The 23,002-nt window shown below is 33.5% G+C and overlaps 1 protein-coding gene across 1 annotated transcript; it reads left to right on the top strand.

The window, feature by feature from the left end:
• The first annotated feature begins 9,200 nt into the window (after window positions 1-9,200).
• LOC132165740 (annexin D2-like) lies at window positions 9,201-12,056 on the top strand. The gene is made up of 5 exons (XM_088511663.1): window positions 9,201-9,371; window positions 10,029-10,174; window positions 10,303-10,521; window positions 11,138-11,350; window positions 11,545-12,056. The coding sequence occupies exons 1-5, from the start codon at window positions 9,296-9,298 to the stop codon at window positions 11,839-11,841; spliced, it is 951 nt and encodes a 316-aa protein (XP_088367789.1). The 5' UTR covers window positions 9,201-9,295; the 3' UTR covers window positions 11,842-12,056.
• The last annotated feature ends 10,946 nt before the right edge of the window (window positions 12,057-23,002 follow it).

The following is a 23,002-nucleotide window of genomic DNA, read 5'->3' as shown; positions in this document are numbered from 1 at the left end:
ATCTCTTGTTACATACAAAACAACAAGCCAACTGCTAATATTCTACTTAATTAGAGTGCATTTAGCATTGTAATTTCATAGATAAAAAATGGTAAAACTACTAGGAAAGAAATTGCACAGATCAGCCAAGTGATAATTTGGAGCCACAAAGGAAATGGAATTGTAATGGCTGTGAAGAAAGCTATCACTGCAAAGAAGATACCAACTCGGTCGAGCACTCGCGCTATCACAGGAAACTTGGAATTAATGAATTCGCTGACGAAGAAGGAAGCAAAGCATAATAAACATTCGAAAGAGAGCACGTGGAACATTGGAGAGTATTTCGAGTGAACTTGGGCATCTGTGAGAGCTATTGCGGGTGCCAATGCTAAGCAAAAGGTGACCATTATCTTAGCCCAATCTCTAATATGGTTATGCACTTCCAAATCAAGTGGTTGAGCGCCTGCTTCTAGGTCGGGAGGTGGCTGCAGCCTTTGGGGCTGAAATCTCTCAACAAGTTGGAGCAAATGAGTGAAAATAGCCATTTTTGGTGTCAGCTAAAATGGGGATGACTCAAACTGCGCTTCCTTGATTTGCAAGTGCCTTGCTATAATATGCTCATGTGCTTTATAAAGGAGTTAGCCTGGTCTTCGACATTACGTGGGAGTTTCCCATAGAGCCTGTTTTTCTATGTCCACCTTTTTTCTCTATCTCACGGTGTTTACATAAGATTGTTGTATTTTGATCATATTCACATTTCAAGTCAGATACGTGTTGATGACTTTCCTTCTACAAAGATATCCCTCTTTAGAAAAGGGGGGTATCTGATGTTGAGGTGTGAAGGGGGTTATCTGGTTTTGAAGAAAAGGGGTTAAGGAAAAGTGATCAACACCACACCACGAAGCTGATGTCACATGTGTAGTGGTAACTTTTTTGGGGTTAACAGACAAGTGATCAACTCCTAAGGGAGAGATATCTGATTTCAAGGAAAGGGCTCAAGGAAAAGGAATCAACAACATGAAGCTGATGTCACAAGTGTAGTACTGGTCGATTTTTTGGGGTTAATTAATGGAAAAAGACTCAAAAAGTGCTCAACTCCTAAGGGCCAAGGGGTATATCTGATTTCAAGGACAGGGGTTAAGAAAAAGTGATCGACTCCAAGAAGCTGATGTCACATGTGTAGTGGTCAATGTTTTGGGGTTATGGAAAAGTGATCAACTACTAAAAGGGGGATATTTGATTTCATGGAAATTGGTTGAGGAAAAGTGATCAACACCAAGAAGCGCTGATGTCACATGTGTACTACTGGTCAATTTTTTGGGGGGTTTTTGGAAAAGTGATCAACTCCTAATTAGGAGGATATCTGATGTCATGGAAATTGGTTGAGGAAAAGTGATCAACACCAAGAAGCTGATGTCACATGTGTAGTACTGGCCAATTTTTTGGGGTTTTTGGAAAAGTGATCAACTCCTAATTGGGGGGATCTGATGTCATGGAAAGGGGTTAAGATAAAGTGATCAACAATATGTAGCTGATGTCACATGTGTAGTGGTCAATTTTTTTCTAATAGAATTATATTAATTTCTCCACATCTCACGATGTTGCATAAGATTGTTGTATTTTGATCATATACACATGTCACATAGATAGCTACCTGATCTGATGTTGATGGAAAGGGATCGAGGAAAAGTGATCAACACCGGTGAATATGATCAAAATAGTTTCAACTGCAATATGAGAGTAAGATGGAGGTAAGCTCAAATCTCATCTACATTTCCACCGAATAAATTTTGATAATTTGGTAGCAGGGGTGGACCCACTTGTAAGGATGGAGCCAAAAATTTTAAAATTCCTCTTAAAATATATAATTTTATGAATTTGTCATTCCAAAATTTTTTGTTTAATTAATTAGTTTCATTTGATTTTTGCATTCCTGTCGTATTTTCTTAACTGTAGTGGTTTTTTTTTTTCTCAGATTCCCCATTCTTTTTTCTTTCCTGCTTGAAAATTTGGGAAAAAAAAATCACCCATCATTCCAAATTACAGTGAGTAAATTAACAATCAGAGAAGGAAATGTAACGCCATCATGAATTTTTTAACGGGATCCTCAAAAGATTCTTGGCACCCAATTATGACTTTTGATACAACTTCTTAAAGTACCTGCTGAACTTTTTCTCACTTATTCATGGCATAGTCACTTTTTTTTTTGAGATAAAAACTTCTTCTATTCATTCATCAAAAGATAAGACAAACTAGAGCCCTAAAGCTCTAAATTGAAAGAGCACAATGCTCTAGAGTAACAATATCATAAATACAAAGTGGAACTTCTTCCTTCCATATCTGCTCGACATCGTGCTTCCCAGCTTCTTTGGCCAACAAATGTGCCCCCATATTGGCCTCTCGTTTTACATGACCAACAAACCAACTCCTCATATTGTTGAGAACAACTCTTGCATCCCCCACTATGTGACCATAAGAACTCCATTGAATACTAGAATCTTTAATGGCATTTACCACAAGAAGTGAATCGCCTTCAAGCTCAATATCCTGTAAACCCAAATCCCTACAAAATTCTGTTGCCATTAAAGCACCCATAGCTTCTGCCACCACCGGTTCTTGCTGCGACTGTATTTTTCGGCTAAGAGCCGCATAAACTCCACCCAAATGATCCCTCACCAAAACTCCAACACCAATGGTCTTCAATCTGGAATTGACTGCCACATCCCAATTGGCCTTAAACCTGCCAAACCTAGGAGATCTCCATTTCACCTGTTGCAATTCCCCACCTTCATGAATAAAATTTCCTTGTGCTTGCTTGTATTGTTGTAAAGACACCACCGCCTCATGAGCAACACAATTAGGATGTGTAAATCCTCCCCCATGCAGCACCTGATTGCGACGAGTCCATAAGCTCTTAGCCACCACCGCAAATAATTCCATCTCCTCAATCTTGCATCTGTTAAGCATTATTTCAAAAAAACTTTGGAAATTGTCACCACCCCCACAGCTTTTCTGAAAACATTTCTCACTCACTCCCCAAACGTCCATGGCTGACGGACATTCCCATAGCACATGCATAGCTGTTTCCGTGCTCCTCAAACAGTACAAACAAGAAGCATCCTTAATAATTCCTCTCCCCAAAAGATTTTCCCTGGTAGGTAAAATATTTTTACAAACTCTCCACAAGAAAACTCTAGTTGAATTGGGGACCCTCATATTCCAAATTGTCTTCCAAACCAGTTTTTCAATGCTGATTGAAGAAACCTCACCTTTCCCCATTGCCTTCCTCTCCATGTCCATGTGATAGGCACTCCTAACGGTAAACATACCCGACGATGTACCTCTCCATATCAGCTGGTCCTCTTGACTATATCGGCTAAGAGGTATATTACAAATGATCTTAGCTTCATAATCAAGGAAAATCTCCCTTACCAATTGAACATTCCAGCTCCTCGTGTCCACATCAATTAATTCTCTAACAGTAGTTGTCCTCTCCAACACTCTACAAGGGGATTGAACTTTGTAAGAGGTGGCCATGGGTATCCACTTATCCCCCCATATGTGCACTTTGTCTCCATTTCCCACTCGCCAAAACAAACCATCTTTTAGTAAATCCCTTGACGCCATAATTCATGGCATAGTCACTTGGACACCGTTTGCCAACAGCTAATTACTATTCATAAAAAAAAAAAAAATCAATTCTCTAACATTCTTATTTTTTAGGAGTGTTAATGTTGTTATAGTTTGCGGTTATTGTCTTGTTACGGTTAGCGATTATTGACAAAAACCGCTAATCGTAACCGCCTTAACGGTTATTAAATTTTACTAACTGCAACCGTAACCGCCGGTTAGCGGTTAGTAAAACATGTAACCGTCTGCTATAACCGCTTTTTTAAAATTGGACTTTTTGGGCTTTTTTTGGATTTTTTTTTGGGTTTCTTAGGCTTTATTAAGATAAACATATAACCAATTTTCAGTTTTGGGTTTTTTTTTTTGGATCACTGTAGCATTTTTACCTCATTTGTTTTTTTTGCATTTTTAGTGTCTTCTTGGACTAAATTGCTATAAAAAGAGCCCATATTGAAAAAATCAAAAATATTTGACCCCGAATTTATATTTACTTGTACTTTTAAAAAAATTCCTTAAATATAAATTATAACCTGTTAAAATTTAATATGATTAACTTGAATAAAGTATTTGAATTGTCATTGAATTATATGATTAAGTATTGATCTTATACATTTATATTATTCATATGCATACATGTATAATTATAATTTATAACATATATAGACTTATAAGTTTATAACATACATTGGAACTAAGTCTCTAGTTACTTAATTGTTATATTAGTATGAATTGGTATACTTATGATTTATGTCATATTATATATGTATAATTTGTTATTATATAATCATATAAATTAGAATGATAACACATTAATACTTTAATTGTGGTTATAAGTAACACATTGTTTAATCCAATGTCAATTACTTAATTTGATTTTATACGAATCACATTATTATTGTACATTAATAGTATGATTAACTTTAATAAGGATTTGAATTGTTATTGAATCATATAATTAAGTATTGATTTTATACATTTATATTATTCAATATGCGCGCGCGCGCGCACACACACACACACACACACATATATATATATATATATATATATATATATATATATATATATATATATATATATAATTTATAACATATATGGACTTATAAATTTATAATATACATTGAAACTAAGTCTCTAAATACTTGATTGTTGTACTTTTTTTTTTTAAATGGACTTAATTGTTGTATTAGTATGAACTTGCATACTTATGACTTATGAGTTATGTCATATTATACATGTATAATTTGTTATTATATAATCAAATGATTTAATCATCAATTGATCATGTGATATAATCATATAAATTATAGTGATAATATATTAATACTCAAATTGTGATTTAATTATCTCAAAAAAAAAAATTGGTGCTTTAATGATCAATTGAATAAGTTATATGTATAAATATTATTATAATTATAATTATAAAAATATATTCTATAAAATGGCGGTTAACGGTTACGGTTATTAAACCCAATAATCGCTAAGCGGTTATAGCGGTTAGTGGGCGGTTTGAAAACCGCCGGCATTGACACCCTATTATTTTATTTTTTTTATATCATATCAATCAATTTTTACTACTATTCAATAAAAAAATCACTACAAAACTAAATTTTTTCATAACATTTTTTTTTCTTCATATCAATCAATTTTTACTACAGTAACAGACCACAAAATAGTAACCTGCCAATGTCGAACGAACCCTTGAGGCAACAAACCCGCCTTGGCACCTTTTAGTCTCTCTCTCAATCTCATGCACAAACACACGTTTAGAAAAAGACTATAGATACTATATATGTCCCTCTGTTCCCGACCACAACCCAGTTCTTGCAGAGGGTCTAATTAACAAATTTGGCCCTTGAACTGCCCCGCCCCAAGATCCAGTTCATCTACCCGATGACCCATGACACCTGCTGGTCAACCCGGTTAGATGGTATATCCGTGAGATATAGAGAGAGAGACACAACTTTGGCTCAACTTTTCTTTTATTTTTTTATTTTTTTTAAAATAAAATAAAATTCTAAAACAATAACATCCTATATGGTCTTTTATTTTATTTTATTTTTTTTATTTTTATTTGGTATTTAAAAAAAAAAAAATGTATTTTTTTTTCATAAAAATTGTTATCATTATTACGAAGAAAAAGACCATTTTTTTTTTTTTTTTTTTAAAAAAAACAAAAACAAAAACAAATACAAACGACCACATAGAATATTATTGCAAATGACACTTTGCCACTTAAGATTTTGATGGGCAAAATGTGAGAGTTTTATTAGATTCTAGCATATCTCTAAATTTAATAACATTAATAAATTTTTTCATTCAACTGCAATTAATTTATTTCCTTCTGTGTGTTTCCATGAAATAAATTTTTTCCGCATTCAATTTTTTCATCCAACTGTGTAAAGAAATTTTGTGAGCGAGAGATAAATTTTGTGTGAAGAAATTTTGTGTTTGAAAGAGACATGTAGCAAATGTGAAGAAGTGTTTAGAAGAAATAAAAGATGTTGGGTGAAAAGAGGTGAAATAAAGAAATAATAAACAAAAGAAAAATAAACAATATTTGATTCATCTATTGTGCTACAGTGAATATTTCTAAATTTTTATTCACTGTAGCATTGTAGCTATTCTAGCCAATGGCAAGTTATTCTGTTGGAGCTAAAAAAATAACAATAATAACTAAATATAACTAATATTAGTCTTTTAGCTAAGTTGCTGAAGATGCTTAATTGTTAAATGCTGCAACAACGGGGATGACTTTGGAGATGATTTTGTAATATGCAAAATTCAAAGAAGGATAACACGTCTCCTCCCATATGTTACAAGGATAGAATCAGTATTTTTTTTTTATTAAAACGGGGCTAAAATATGAATGGAGGACTAAATTTAAGTTTGATAAGGTCAAGTTTAATTCAAGTCTATATATATATATATATATATATATATATATATATATATATATAACTTAATAAAAAAAATTAAAATAAAATATGAAAATAAAGGAGGCTATATGTAGTTTCGTGCCTCTATATAAAAGAGGAACATGGTTTTCCTTCAAACTGGATTGGAAAAACTTCCTACAATCTAGTTTATAAAAATGACATGTTTCCATTTTTTTAATAACATGTGAGATGTACATGAGTTTTTAATATTATTTATTCCAACTTTGTCTCTGCTATTAAAAAAACATGTACATCTTACATGTTAAAATGACACATATCATTTTTATAGACTGAGTTAAGGAAGTTCCTCCAACGAGTCCAACCCAATTTGGAAGAAAACTTTGTCCATAAAAGACCAAGCCCTCTTATCTTTTATTTTACAATGTTTTCACTCTCTTGTTTCTTTTACGTAACAAACGAAAAAACAGAGCAAACACCTTTGTTGGGATAATGTTATATGTTTTTATAGTGTTTTTTTTTTTTTAGTTTTATATATATATTATTTAAAAAAAAGAAAACCTATCCTTTATTTTCTTCATTCAGTTTTTAGAAAATAATACCTACCTAAGACTAAAAAAAAACAAAGAGAACACCTAGCTTTTTATTACATCAATGACAAGTTTTTACCTTATAGTATGGTTGGTGTTTTGCTTGAGGTCTTCCTTGGGTTATTTTGGCTTATGGCCAAAAATGGGTGCCTTTTGAGAAATTTCTCGGTTGGCCTCAAATGGGTTGAGATTATTATACATTATTATTATTTTTATTGTCCATTTTGCTTGAGCTTTGGCCGAATTTAGAGGATGGATTTTGGCTTGTTGCGGAAGGTTCTCATGCCAGTTCAAAATCCGACGGTAATAAGTGGCGTTAAAAAGTGCAAATATAGGGTTGGAAGTGTAACTTTTTAGTATTTTTAAGTATTTTCAGCTGACGTGGCATGTTTAATTTATATTTAACTTTTATTTACTTTTTAATTAATAATGATTTAAAGTGAATTGAGCATATTACATGTTAAGAGACGAATAAAAGTAAATACTCTATCATTTCTCCTGCTAAATAGCATATCTCCTCTTTTTAGAAGAATGCTAAATGATCATTCATGTTTGTTGATTTTCTTTTACTAGATTTTCGGGTGTCTTGACTACAATGACTAGTGTAATTAATTGGATATTTAAGTTTTGGCTAAACAACTTTTGGAATGTCTCTAATGACTCCAACATAAAAGATTTTTTTTTTTTCAAAAATGTTTTATATATATATATTCGATTTTTCATGCAGGCAAAAAGTATTATTCCTTATAAATGATTTTCATGTCAACTAAATACGAGTTATTTAGGTCGTATATACAATAGGCACAAGTCGTTTTACACCCCTCGAATTAACATTAACATGCTCTTTCTTTTCTTCTCTTTTCTTTTCATAAAAATTTCCTATAATTTTTTAATTTTTTTAATTTTTTTATTTCTAGGATAATGCTTCGTTTCTTCATCTGGTTCCTCCTCCATCATTCTACTTTTTAAATCACCATTTAATCCGGGCTTATGGTCACATACGCGCCTAGGATAATGTTAGGTCACATATGGATCTAACACTATCCTATTGTACCTTTATTTTCTTATGGCATATCCGCCTAGAAGATCGACTCGTCTTACCTGATTCCCAATTGCAAGGTAGAGATGGCTAGGGATCACACTATTGAATTCAAGGCATCGCTATCGAACAAGTAAGAGATTGCGCCTACTTATTGACCGATGTTAGCTAGACCAATTATGATAGTTGCAGTTGATACCGATATAATTTATGATAGACTAGAGATACTACACATGAGCCTTACAGATCCAATAATTTTGAAAAGTGAAAGCTTTCTTTGTTAAAAAAAAAAAAAAAAAAAAAAAATCCATTTATTTAGTTATTAAATTGATCTTCCACTTTTTATTATATTCTAATGTGAATAAAATTATTAACTAAGGTTATATAAAAAATTAATTATTTTCAGTGTAATTATAAAAAAAAAAAAGTTTTATAATTACACCATAATTAGAGTTGCAGGCCTTGGTCTAATCCTACAAATCCTTATTCACGATAGTTTCAATATTGATATATTATTATTTTCAAATCATGAAAATAATATTTAGTTATGAAATTCTAATACCTCTTCGCTGGGTCAAATAATTAATGTGATCTTACTAACACAGTCAAGGTGCGTTGCTACAAACTTAAAATAAACCTTATTTTATTTTATTTTTTTTATTGAGTAAAATTAATTAAAATAGCCTTAAGGCTAAGGCTAAAGACTCAACCTTGCTTCCTTGGATCATTTGCCTCTAGAATCTTGGATCAGAGCTTCAGCCGAATCAGCATGAAAGATAAGATTTTTAATGCATGACCGACCCATGAGTTGTGATGCAGCTTAGATCATGAGCTGTTTTCCTGTGCTACTAATTACTACGTGGCTTTTGGTATGAAGTGTGAAATATAAGACAATTAAATTATGCAGAGAAGAACATGTCACACTTGATTCATTGACAAATAAAGTAGCGGAGATTTCGATGTATTTTCTTTTTCCATTTTAGGTTTTTTCGCAAAATGTTCAAAAAAAAAAAAAAAAATCTAATCTTGATTATTTAATTTAAGAATAGTAGAGAATTTTGAATTTTGTCAAGTATTTGTTTGCCTATAAAACGCCAAACTCAGACAAACAGAGTGAAAACACAGAGAGAGAGAGAGAGAGAGAGAGAGAGAGAGAAGCAATGGCGACCCTCAAAGTACCAGAATCGGTTCCTTCACCGGGCGAGGACGCCGAGCAACTTCGAAAGGCTTTCCAAGGTTGATCAGTTGAATCTGACCCCATGTCTAATCTGTTTGTTTGCTGCTAATTCTGATTACTAATGTGATTTGTTGCCATTCAAGTTTCTTTTTGATTTGTCAGATCGTTTTCACCATTTCGTTTGATCTGCTTTGAATTTATTACTCTGTGCTGAGTTTCTGTTTCTGGGTTCTAATTATAATTGCATTTTAAGTTTTCTAAATCCAGTCTTCTCATCAGCTAATGTGCTTATGATCGTGATTGCTTTTGTTCATTTTGACATTTTTTTCTTCTTTTCAATGGTGCATTGTTTGTTTTAGAAAGTACGAAGTAAATCAAACAGAAGAAAATCTAAGGAACGATCTTTAAGCATGTCATTTCTTTTCCTCATTCTTTTTGAGAAAACCAAAACAAACCCCGTGGGATTTTATGCTATTATGCCACAGAGTTTGGATTTGGTTCGTTGTACAAGATGCATGCCCATTCACTGGTGAACTTGGGATTATTTTCTAGTTCACCATAGATCCTTGAGCAAAAGCTCTGATCTTTCTGATTCCAGTAGCCGAGATGACATTAAGAATTCTGCATTTGTTTGATTATTCAATTATTGATTGTAAAGCGTTTCTCCATGTCTTTTGGGTGTATTCATAATGAGCTGTGGTGATAACATGTCGCAGGATGGGGAACCAATGAGGCGCTGATCATATCCATATTGGCTCACAGGAATGCGGCTCAGAGGAAGATAATTAGGCAGATCTATGCGGAAACTTATGGGGAAGATCTTCTTAAAGCACTAGACAAAGAGCTTTCTAATGACTTTGAGGTCAGATTTTGATGTGGTTTTCATTTGTTCAAATGATAATGTTTTAAACAATCATTTTATATAGCTGAAGAAGTTATGAAATGATTGTTTTTTTTCTCTATTTTCTGCATTTTCTTTGTGTCAAACAGCGGATTGTACTGTTGTGGACTCTGGATCCTACTGAGCGTGATGCATTTTTGGCTAATGAAGCAACAAAGAGGTTGACTTCAAACAACTGGGTTCTCATGGAAATAGCCTGTACTAGGTCTTCTCTTGGCCTCTTTACGGTGAGGCAGGCATATCATACTCGTTTTAAGAAATCCCTCGAAGAAGATGTTGCATATCACACTTCTGGAGATTTTCGCAAGGTACAGCCTTAAACCCCAAAATCATCACTAAATTGATTAAAGTTGGAGGATATATGAACCCCATGAAAAAAAATAAAAGTTTCGGATGTATGAGTCAGATATGTATAGTTCTATCTTTATTCTAGTAACATAATACTTTTTTCTCAATGACATTATAGTGTCTTCGTTCATCAGTTTTTCTTGGTAAAAGTTATGGAAAAAGAAAACTCTCACTAGACTAAAGAACCTGTTGAGTATTCACGTGTGAGTATAAAAAGATTGTGGGAGAGTCCCACATTAGAAAGATATCACAAGTGTGAGTAGTTAATATAGTATAATTGAGCCTAAAACCGTAGGATACGAAATATCCTGTGAGTGTTGATAAATTGGCAGAAATTAGGTACTTCAATTACATTAGCATCTTGATAGAAACTAATGGTTGATATGACCCCTGGAGAAGATATGGCTACCAATTATCACCCTAAGGACCAAAAAAGTGGGATTATAATACTTATGTTCCCTTTTATTTTGCATTTTAGGTGGCATTTCTTCATTCCTACCTAGAAATTTCTTGTCTTTCTTTGCTATGATTGTAATTTATGCATTGGCTGATAGTTTAACTCTGCTTCCATCACAGCTTTTGGTGCCCCTTGTGAGCTCATTCCGATACGAGGGAGATGAGGTGAATATGATTTTGGCAAAATCAGAGGCTAAGATTCTTCATGAGAAGATCTCAGAGAAAGCTTATAATGATGAGGAGCTCATTAGGATTCTGACTACAAGGAGTAAAGCACAGCTTAATGCGACACTCAATCGCTACAACAATGAGTTCGGAAATTCTATCAACAAGGTATTTTAACATCTCTTATGAGATATATGTGCTGCCATTAGGATTGTGATGAATGGTTTTCTAATTTTTATAGTGTGTCAAAATTAATAGTAAAAACTTATTAAAGTGCAACGGTTAAATCTTGGATTAGAGGCCTGAAGATGGTGAATGATTATCTGCTGCAATTCAAAGTGATGATGGGTGCCTGTTTGTAGGATTTGAAGAGTGATCCTGATGACGAGTACCTGAAATTAGTGAGAGCAACAATCAAGTGCTTGACCTGCCCTGAGAAATATTTTGAGAAGCTTCTGCGGCTGGCAATCAACAATCTGGGGACAGATGAATGGGCTCTTACAAGAGTGGTCGCCACTCGAGCGGAGGTTGACATGCGAAGAATCAAAGAAGAATACCATCGGAGGAACAGCGTTCCTCTGGATCAAGCAATTGCCAAAGACACTTCTGGAGAATATGAGAAAATGCTTCTCGCATTGATTGGACATGGGGATGCATGAGAAATATCTGCTTGTTTGAATTGTTGTTCCATATGATCGAATGTCGTTTATGTTACCTACCTGCGATAAGTTGTTTTTGCTTTACATGTGTGTCTTGTCTTGTTAATTTATGGATGTAGTTTATGTTGTCTTTAATTTGGATGTACGTCGTGTTATGGTTCTGATGCTAATTTTATTAGTTTCCGGATGAACAAATTATATGATGGTGTTTGAGGGTCTTACATTTGTCTTCTCTTTATTCGTTTTATTATATGGTGATATGTATTGTGCCATTGATTAGATAATTTTTCCTTCCTTCTAACAGTAAGGTGGCTCACTATATCGGCTTGAGAGCAACCTCTAAGGGTTGCGGCACAAATTCACCATTTTTGTGCTCTCGAATAACAACCAGCCAAGTCAACTTGTAACACCAAAACCCATTAGAACGAAAACACTAGATTTCTTATATTCTCTAGAAACCCATATGTTTAACGCTTCCCTTTTGTTGTATTTGCTAAGGAAAAAACAAAAAAAAACCATCTACTGAAGGCCATTTTGCTTTCAAGAAAATCGACACCACTGCCTCCATTAATTCCCCTTCTTCCACTGCCCCATTCCCTTTATTTTGATACTAGTCAACGACTAATATTCTAGTTAGAAGATGATGGAAACTAAAACCGCGAGGAAGGAGATGGCGTAGACCAGCCAAGTGATAATTTGGAGGCAGAGAGGAAATGGAATTGTAGTGGCTGTGAAGAAAGCTGTCACTGCAAAGAAGACACCAACTCGGTCGAGCACTCGGGCTATCACAGGAAACTTGAAATTCATGAATTAGCTGATGAAGAAGGAAGCAAAGCATAATAAGAATTCGAAAGAGAGCACGTAGAAGGTTGGAGAGAATTTGGAGTGAACTTGGGCATATGTGAGAGCTATTGCAGGTTGGGATGCTAAGCAAAAGGCGACCATTATCTTAGCCCAATCTCTAATGTGGTTGTGCACTTCCAAATCAAGTGGTTGAGGGGCTGCTTCACAATAACTGTCGACGTTAAAATATATTCTAACAGCTCAAACTGCTAGCAATTTAAAACAAACTAATTGCTGTAAATTCTCATCGAGGCTGAATTACTTGCCTTAACAAGTGTTCGAACCTACTCAAATAGATGAACCTCATATTTGGACAAATGAGTTCCATAAAAAAGATAGAGATTCTTAATAGGTGGGCTTTTTTAAGAAATCGGGTGTTTGCTGCTTAAATTACTATGAATTTTAACAACAAATTACTAGCAATCTAAATCCCCATAAAAAACCTCTTTCAATTAAACAAATTACTTTTGAGTCTCTAATTATGGGGATTTAGATTGCTTCTCATATAAAATTTGTCGCATTTTATTGTCTAAATTTTCGAGATTCCAATCCATCCAAATCAGACTTCTTCAGCTACCTTTGTTGACGACCTATGGTCTAAGGTAGGGCCGGCAATTTTGACACGACCCGCGAATCCGACACGAACACGACACGAAAAAACAGGTATTGGGTTTGGGCTAATCGGGTTCGGGTCGTAATCGGGTCTACCCGATTAAGACCCGAAAATTTCGTGTCTGGCGGGTCGACCCGCCAGACCCGGTTTTTTTTTTTTTTTTCCTTTTTTTTTCTGGACCCGGCGACCTGGCGACCCGGTTTCTCGCCTCACGCACGCACGAATCTCGCGGTCTCGCCTCACTGCCTCAGACTCCTCACGTCAGTGGTCAGTTTACTTACTTTACTCCTTTTGTAATTCACATGTTATCTTCTTACAAAGATGTTTTGAGTGGTAAGTAGCCATCGCATCTTGTGGTATATATAATTCTTTGTAATAAGAGATGGAAATTAATAACTGGAATTTCTTTTAGCTAAATAAATCTTATAAATATGAGTGTAATCTATCATCAAGAAGAACGATGTTGTATAGTTAATATTTTTTTAAGTCTTATTTATTATTTTTAGATAAAAATTTATGATTTTATTATATTAGCTATTACCACTTTTATTTATCTACAATTTATCATTATATTGATTATCATGTTTTAAAATAAAAGAAATATTATTGTAATCAAATATTGAAAAAAATATTATAATAGGATCTTCAATTTGATGCCATTGTTTGTTTCGGATAGCAAATTTGTGATCTTTAGAAAAACTTTACTGTACTTTAGTAACTTTACCTTATCGTTGCTAAAATGAAAATCACTTAAATTATAACTATTCTATTATATTACACATTTTGATAAATGTATTTGCACAATTAAATAAGGGTCTTGGTCTTCTATGGCTCTCATGGAATTCAAAAATATTGAGTCTTGGCCCAGGGTTGGATGCTAAAAAAAATGTCTGAGAATTTGTATCTTTGTTCAAATTAATTTTTTAACACTTTTGTTACACGTGGGACTAAATTATAAGTGGACTATTTTAATAAATGAACTTATTTGTTTTAACTTTTAACTTTTAAGTTTAGGTGAAATTATGAGTTTAGTAATTTATTTTGGAGTACAATTTGTCAATTACGGTCACTTTCCAAAATTTTTTTTTTTTCTTATTCTTTATTAAAGCCTTTAATCTCTTAGAACTCAATTTTTTGCATTGACTATATTGATGTATAATGTATTAGTATTATTATTACAATTTTGAATTTTAATTTTTTTTTTTAAAAAAAAAATTATAGTTTAGGGTAATCGGGTCGTGTCGGGTCGTGTCTACCCGTTTATACCCGGTTATTTTAAACGGGTAAAACGGGTCGTGTCGGGTTACCCAGTTATTTTCGTGTCGTAATCGTGTCAAACCCGATTATCCGTTTAGCTAAACGGGTCGTGTCTGGGTATAGGCTAATCGTGTAACGGGTACCCGCGGGTCATAATCGGGTCGTGCATGAGTACCCATTTTGCCACCCCTACAGTCTAAGGACAAATAAAAATGTGGAATGTGGAGGGTGTAGAAAAAGAAACGGGCAATATCGTCTAGTCTACTGCACTGCCACAACAACGTGACCCATCAACTACGTTGATCAACTTCCCCCACATTTTTAGAACGGTTGTCCCCACAAAGAAAAAACTATTGAAGTAAGCGACATTATTGAAGATTGGGCCAACGCTGACCAAATCAAGTGGTTGCATGCCATGGCGAAATTGAAGGAATCAGAGATGCCTAGGGCCGAAATTGATTTGTTGCAATAAAATTAAAAAGAAAATATAAAGGAAATGTATGTCAAAAGTACAGTTGGGTCATGGGTGGTCCCTCTTATGTGGAACCACATAGGCTATAACAAAACAAATAGTTTTGTTTGTAGTATAAAAGCAACACACCATGCGTGTGTTTTGTGTGAGAACAAAAAGAAGAAAAAAAAAAAATAAATAAGGAGAAGGAAGAAGAGAGCTGTGGCGCACGGAGGGAGGAAAAGAAAAAGGATTTCGCTTAATCACATCCGTTAGAGATTGAAAGGTCGTTTGTGGTCCGATCTTAGTATGTTGTTCCTGACGACGAGTGTTACGTATTGACTGTGTCGATTGTTGGACTTCCTCTCTAGTTGCTTGGTAATTGCTAATACCTATTTGGTGAGAACTTTCTTTATTCTTGTTGGAATCCATCTAGGGTGATGAATTTATGTTTAATCCAATAATGCATTTATTCTTGATGTGGTGATAACCTCTAGATATTTGTCTAGGGAAGACAATTGTAAACTCATTATTATTGATAGTGGAAGATTTGATTGTTCTATGATTTTTCCCTTTGCATTGACGTAAAAATCTTGGTATCTTGCTTGTGGGTTACTTGATTATTATTTTGCATTGTGAGCTTATTTTTGGGTGCTAGTGTGACTATTTAATTTGTACAAAAACAAGTAGATTAATTCCGCTGTATTTCTGAAATTAGTATTCACCCCTAACAAGAAGTTACCTTGTCTTTAATATTAGTAGACATTGAATTGCAATGGTAAAATTTGGACATTACTTTTTTGTATATAATGACTACCTAAGGGTGTGCTTGGAGCAACTACAGGAGAACATATTCCTGCTTAAGGCTTTACAAGAAATTTTTCTTATGATTTTCAAATTTTTATGGGAAAAATACAAAATCAATTCATGTGGTTACATTGACTTACAATCAGCTCCTTGCAGCTTGTGGTATCAAAATGTCTTAAGAGGTTTTTGTAGTATACAAAAATAAGTCTTTTCACCCAACTTTCATCTAACTTTTTGATAGAAACCATTAGACAGAAACCGTCAAATGTTACGTCAGCATCAATCAAATTATGACACGTGGCACCCATAAGACGTATTTGTGATTTGATGGTTTCCATAAAAAAAAATTAGAAAAAAGTTGAGTACATGAACCTATTGTTATTTTTGCATATTACAGGGACCTCTATGAACATTTTAATAGACAATGAGCTTATATGCAAATCAGTGTAACCACACTCATTTTATATTTTTCTCAATTTTTAGAGTGCGTCAAAGGTAATAGTAAAAACTTATTAAAGTGCAACGGTTAAGTCTTGGATTAATTAGAGGCTTGAAGATGCTGAAAGATTATCTGCTGCTTTTTAAAGCGATAATGGGTGGCTGTTTGCAGGATTTGAAGAGTGATCCTGATGACGAGTACCTGAAATTAGTGAGAGCAACAATCAAGCGCTTGACCTGCCCTGAGAAATATTTTGAGAAGCTTCTGCGGCTGGCAATCAACAAGTTGGGGACAGATGAATGGGCTCTTACAAGAGTGGTCGCCACAGGAGCGGAGGTTGACATGCAAAGAATCAAAGAAGAATACCATCGGAGGAACAGCGTTCCTCTGGATCATGCAATTGCCAAAGACACTTCTGGAGACTATGAGAAAATGCTTCTCGCATTGATTGGACATGGCGATGCATGAGAAATGCTGCTGGTTTGAGTTGTTGTTCCATATATATGGATGTCGTTTATGTTACCTGCGACAAGTTGTTTTTGCTTTGGACGTAGTTTATGTTGTCTTTAATTTGGGATGTACGTCGTATTATGGTTCTGATACTCTAAATTTATTAGTTTCCGGATGGTGTTTGAGGGTTTTACATTTGTTTTCTCTATATGCGTTTTATTATGGTGAAATGCGTGCCGTTGATTAGATAATGTATACTCGGAGAAAGAAAAAAATAAAGTAAAACAAACTCTCAACGTTTCTTCCTTCTAACAATAAGGTGTCTTTAATAAATGACACAAGATAATGTCTTAGTGATAGACTTATTAAGTCGTGGATTTAAAACAATTTGTTTTACATATCTAACTAGCGATAGTACTTAGAGAGACGACTAGAGGTGGTGATAGGGTTTCGAAGTCAATGGGCAATGCCAGGGGTCTATTTTGCAAAAAAAAAGGGAACCTTAGCCTTCTTGATCCACCGCAAATTAGAAACCTAAACAACAACTCATATTCACAAATTGAAAGTCACAGGCATGAGGATTGGACTCACAGCTCCTAAACCCAGTGCCTCGTTCTCAACCACAATCCAGTTCTTGCACAGAGTCTAACCAGCAGATTTGCCCTTCAATTGCCCCGCCCCAGTCCATATACGATCCAACCCGATGACCCATGAGACCCGTGGGTCAACCCGGCTAGAAGGTAAGGAACTAAAAGAGCACTAGCAGCAGCTTCCATTTCCTTAAGTTTAGAAAATAAAACTACTTTTTGTTTCCCTATATAAATATACTTCACATTAGCTTTTCTTACATTTTCCTATATCATTAAAATATTATTTCTTTACAAAATACAAGTTTTGTACCTGCCCTCCAATTTTTTACAAAATTCCAACACAATTCCGAATTCCAATAAAAGGCAAAAAGATAAAAGATGAGAGAAAAAAGAGAAATATTTATATTAAAATAATGTATAGGAAAGCTCTTTTGGTTTCCTATACATTGGGTAGTATTGTAGCATTCCCAATGTTTAGGGTAACTGCTGTAGGTGACTTTTTGTGATTTTTTTTTTTTTTTTTTAATTTTTCATATATATAGGAAAGAGAATGAGTTATAGTTTGTCTGTTGCCAATGCTCATAAAGAACACCTAGAGTGAGATCCGTCATCCTTGAGATATAGAGACAAAAGGATCATATGTCTAATATTATAGCTTTATTACGTGGAAAATGCTTTCTTTTCTTTTTTGATTTTTCTCCCATTTTCCTACATTTCAAATTTAAAATCACCCTGTTAGCATATCTCTTATTACATACAAAACAACAAGCCAACCGCTAATATTCTACTTAATTAGGGTGCATTTAGCATTGTAATTTCATAGATATAAAGTGGTAAAACTGCGAGGAAGGAAATGGCACAGACTAGCCAAGTGATAATTTGGAGCCACAGAGGAAATGGAATTGTAATAACTGTGAAGAAAGCTATCACTGCAAAGAAGATACCAACTCGGTCGAGCACTCGCACTATCACATGAAACTTGGAATTCATGAATTCGCTGACGAAGAAAGAAGCAAAGCATAACAAGCATTCGAAAGAGAGCACGTGGAACATTGGAGAGTATTTTGAGTGAACTTGGGCATATGTGAGAGCTATTGCAGGTGCCAATGCTAGGCAAAAGGTGACCATTATCTTAGCCCAATCTCTAATATGGTTATGCACTTCCAAATCAAGTGGTTGAGCGCCTGCCTCTAGGTCGGGAGGTGACTGCAGCCTTTGGGGCTGAAATCTCTCAACAAGTTGGAGCAAATGTGTGAAAATATTCATTTTTGGTGTAAGCTAAAAGGGGATGACTCAAACTGCGCTTCCTTATTTTGCGAGTGCCTTGCTATAGTATGCTCATGTACTTTATAAAGGAGTTAGCCTCGGCCCTCGGTCTTCGTGGGAGTTTCCCATAGAGCCTGTTTTTCTTTGTCAACCTTTTCCTTTTCAAAATATAAGATTGTTGTCTTTTGATCATGTCACATCAGATACCTTTCCTTTCACATTCACGTGTATGTTGTTTGTTGAAATTGTTGTTTGTTGAAATAGCTTTGATATCGTGTTAAATCACTAGTTATCTCAAAAGTTTAAGCTGATAGGAAGAGGTAAATTTAATCATTTAATCAATACTTTAACACTCTTCCTTACGTGTAGGCTCAAACTTCTTTTTAATAGGTGAGGCTCAACACGTGAAATATTTAATTTAGATGGGGGGTGATTTGACGGAGTCAAAGTTTACTTTAACACTCCCCCCCACGTGTGAGTTCAAACTCCTTTTTTTTTTTTTTTAATAGGTGAGGTCCAACATGTGAAATATTTAATTGAAATGGGGGATGAAATGACGAAGCCAAGGTTCGATCCCTGGACCTTTGGCTCTGATACCATGTTAAATCACCCGTTATTCTAAAAGCTTAAGCTTTTGGGATAATTAGTAATTTAACATTGTTGAAGGAAATGGATCAACACTGGGTATGTGATGTGGCATGTGACTGATGTTTAGAGGTCTCAAGGGGATTTTCTTTTTTTGGTCTAATCAATGTGGGAAAGGGATCAACACTCGGTATCTGATGTGGCATGTGACTAATGTTTAGAGGTCTCAAGGGGATTATCTTTTTTTGGTCTAATCAATGCGGGAAAGGGGGAAAAAGGGCAAAACTGAAGGGGGTCATCTGATTTTGAAGAAAAGGGGTTAAGGAAAAGTGATCAACCCCAAAGTTAGATATCAGATGTCAAGGCAAGGGGTTAAGAAAAAGTGATCAACACCATGTAGCTGATGCCAGGTCTAGTGGTCAATTTTTTATTATAGAATTGTTTTTACTCCATATCTCACGGTGTTGCATAAGATTGTTGTATTTTGATCATGTCACATCGGATACTCGGTGTTGATCACTTTTCCTCGATCCCTTTTCTTTCATATTCACATGTCTGTTGTTGAAGAAAAGGGATCAACACTGGGTATCTGATGTGACATGTGACTGAATATGATCAAAATAATTTCAAGCACTAGCAAGTTTCTCTCCATTTCAAGGATTTCATTCTCATTCTGTTATGGTACGTTCTGATACTCTTAATTTCATTAGTATCCAGATGAACAAAGTGGGTTTTCTGTTTTACATGATAGTGTTTGAGGGGTTTACATTTGTTTTCTCTGTATGCGTTTTATTATGGTGATATGTGTGCCGTTGATTAGATAATTTAGACTTCTAGGAGAAAGAGAAAAAAATGAAGTAAAACAAACTCTCACTGTTTCTTCCTTCTTATTAACAACTAGCATGTAACCCGCGCTATGCACGGGATTCTTCATTATAATTTAATTTCAAAACTTAAACGCATCTCATCTTACTTTTTATTATAAGTTAAAATGTGTGTGTGAAAATACATACTAAAGGTTATACACCAGTAAATTACTGTACTGAACATGTATTTTTTTTTTTTTTTGAAATATACCAAACATCTACTTAATGAAAAGTATAAAATAAAAAATAAAAATAGCAAGAAGGAAACTTGAATTCTGATGATCAAAATATTAATAGAAAGTTAGTAGGAAACTCTGATATTGTTGATGTGATATTTATTATATTGTAATACAAATAAAATCCATAAAGTTCTAATCATTTTAGAAAAAATACAGAGTAAAATAAACAAAATCTTCTCACTTATTTTTAATACAAAATAAAACACACATTTCACTCAATATTTAATGCAATCAAATAAATTTCTTTCAACACTTCCAAAAAATGTTAGAAAATTTGAGTAAATCACAAAACGAAGAAAAAACAAAATCTAATAAAATATTCAAATGAATTAAAACATAAAATCTTATTGGTGTGATACCTATTATATTTCAATACAATGAAACTTTCTAGAGAAACAAACATAAAAATAATTAATTTACACTCGTGAAGAATTTATACATAGATACACAAAGATAAATCAAAAAATGATATGATAAGCGTTCTACAAAAATGAAGAAGAAGCATTTTGGAAGGAAAATTCTTTTTGGTTACCTCTACAAAAGTGAAGAAGAAGTATCTATGTATCTATTTATACATAGATACCCTAGCATATAACTCGTGTTATGCGCAGGGTTCTTTATTATCTTTGATTTTAAAACTTAAACGCATCTTCATTTTTTTTTTTATTAATTACAGGCTAAAATAATCATGTTAAAAAATCAATTATCACTCTTTCAATAAAAAGACATGCTAAAGGTTATATTTAAATACAAATAAAATTCACATAATTCTCAATATTTGAGAGAGAAAAAATTTATGAATACAAAATAAAACAAAATCTTTCAATAAAGATTTTATGCAATCAAATAAATCATCTATCTTATTTCAATACAAATAAAACCTATATAATTATGAATATTAAAAATAAAAGGCAAAATAATATTGCTTTCAAAAGTAGAGAGAGAAAAAAAAAAAAAAAAACCTTAAAAATATGCTTGAAAATCCGAGTAAATTACACACACAAAAAAAAAAAAAAATCTATAACCATTCAAATGAATTAAAACATAAGACTTTTAATTTTAGTTTAATTTATATAAATTAGAATATGTTAAAACATTGTTGGTCTGAAAAAAAAAAAAAAAAAAAAAAAAAAAAAAAAAAAAAAAAAAAAAAAAGGTTAAGAAGAATAATTACCTCCAATTTGAATTTTTAGGCCAATAGATTATGTTTTTGTTAATGTTGGAGAGTGGAGAAAGAGAAAGATAGAGATGGAGAGAAAAAAGAGGAGAGATATTAATGTTGGAGAGTGGAGGGAGAGAGATGTCGTTTTCTTTGAAATTAAGAGAGAGAGAGAGACGTGGACAGAGAGGAAAAAAAATGAGAGAGAGAGAGATATGAACCGGTGAGAGAGATGTGGAATGAGAGTGAATGACTTGTAGAGAGAAAAGAGAGAGAGAGAGAGAGAGAGGAAAAAAAGAGAGATAGAGAGAGAAAAAATATGAACCGTTCAATTTTTAAAATAATGAGTTAAAAAATCGGTTTACTCTTTAAAAAAATTGGTCTTTCAATCAAGATTTAATGCAATCAAATAAATCATTTATCTTATTTCAATACAAATAATATTTCTTCATTAAGACAATTAAATATATTACAAATAAAATTCCTACATTTTAATTGTCTCACAATATTGATATATAAAGAGAGAGAGAGAGAATTTCGGAACCTTTTGTTTTCTTCATTAAAATAATTAAATGCATTACAAATAAAACCCCTGGGTTTTAAGTGCTCAAAACTTGTTCATTCTTTAAAACGCCATGTGTCGCAATTATAGGCATTCTCTAAAAGATGGGTTCACGACACGTGTCGTAATTCTAAGTACTCTCTACGTTAAAACTCGGCTTTTATATATATTTGAATAAAAATAATATATAAATTTGAAAAAAATATAAGGGACACAAACGAAAACAGAAAGTAAGAGAAGATAAAAAGAAAAATAGAGAGAGAAAGAGAAAATTTGGAAACATTTTGTTTTCTTCATAAGACAATTAAATATATTACAAATAAAGAGAGAGAGAGAGAGAGAATTTCAGAACCTTTTGTTTTCTTCATTAAAATAATTAAATGCATTACGAATAAAACCTCTAGGTTTGAAATGCACAAAACTTGTTCATTCTTTATAACGCCACGTGTTGCAATTATATGCACTCTCTAAAACATGGGTTTAGGACACGTGTCGTAATTCTAAGCACTCTCTACGTCAAAACTCGGCTTTTATATATATATATGATAATGTGTCTTTTATAAATGACACAAGATGAGCTCATTATATATGTCTAAGTTTCGTTTTGTTGGTGTTACACTTATTAAATTGTGGATTTACATAATTTTTACTTGTAAAACAACAGATCTAATTAGCGATAGTACTTAGCGAGACGATGGAAGGTAGTGATGGGATTTCGAAGCCATAGGGCAATGTCATTTAGATGGACATATATTTGTATAATTGGGTGATTAAAGAAAAGTTGTAATGGACAATGTACTTAGAGGTTATGGTGATTATTAATGATACTAGTGAAAAAAAAAAAAAAGAGAGAAGAAAAAGAAAAAAAGATGTAAGAGAGTAATTGTTCAATTAGTTTCATTTGATTCTTGCATTCCTGTCGTATTTTCTTAACTGTAGTGGTTTTTTTTTTTTTTTTTTTCTCAGATTCCCCATTGTTTTTTCTTTCCTGCTTGAGAATTTGGGAAAAAAATCACTCATCATTCCAAATCACA

The sequence above is a fragment of the Corylus avellana genome, chromosome 11 (assembly GCF_965113065.1).
Source record: "Corylus avellana chromosome 11, dhCorAvel1.hap1.2, whole genome shotgun sequence".
Lineage (NCBI taxonomy): Eukaryota > Viridiplantae > Streptophyta > Magnoliopsida > Fagales > Betulaceae > Corylus > Corylus avellana.
The sequence above is the reverse complement of the archived record's forward strand: the minus strand, read 5'-3'. Positions and strand labels throughout refer to the sequence as shown.

Coding starts and splice junctions, on each gene's coding strand:
- LOC132165740 (XM_088511663.1), top strand. CDS start 9,296: ATGGCGACCCTCAAAGTACCAGAATCGGTTCCTTCACCGGGCGAGGAC. Junction 10,175..10,302: donor AGCTTTCTAATGACTTTGAG/GTCAGATTTTGA, acceptor TGTGTCAAACAG/CGGATTGTACTGTTGTGGAC. Junction 10,522..11,137: donor CTTCTGGAGATTTTCGCAAG/GTACAGCCTTAA, acceptor CTTCCATCACAG/CTTTTGGTGCCCCTTGTGAG.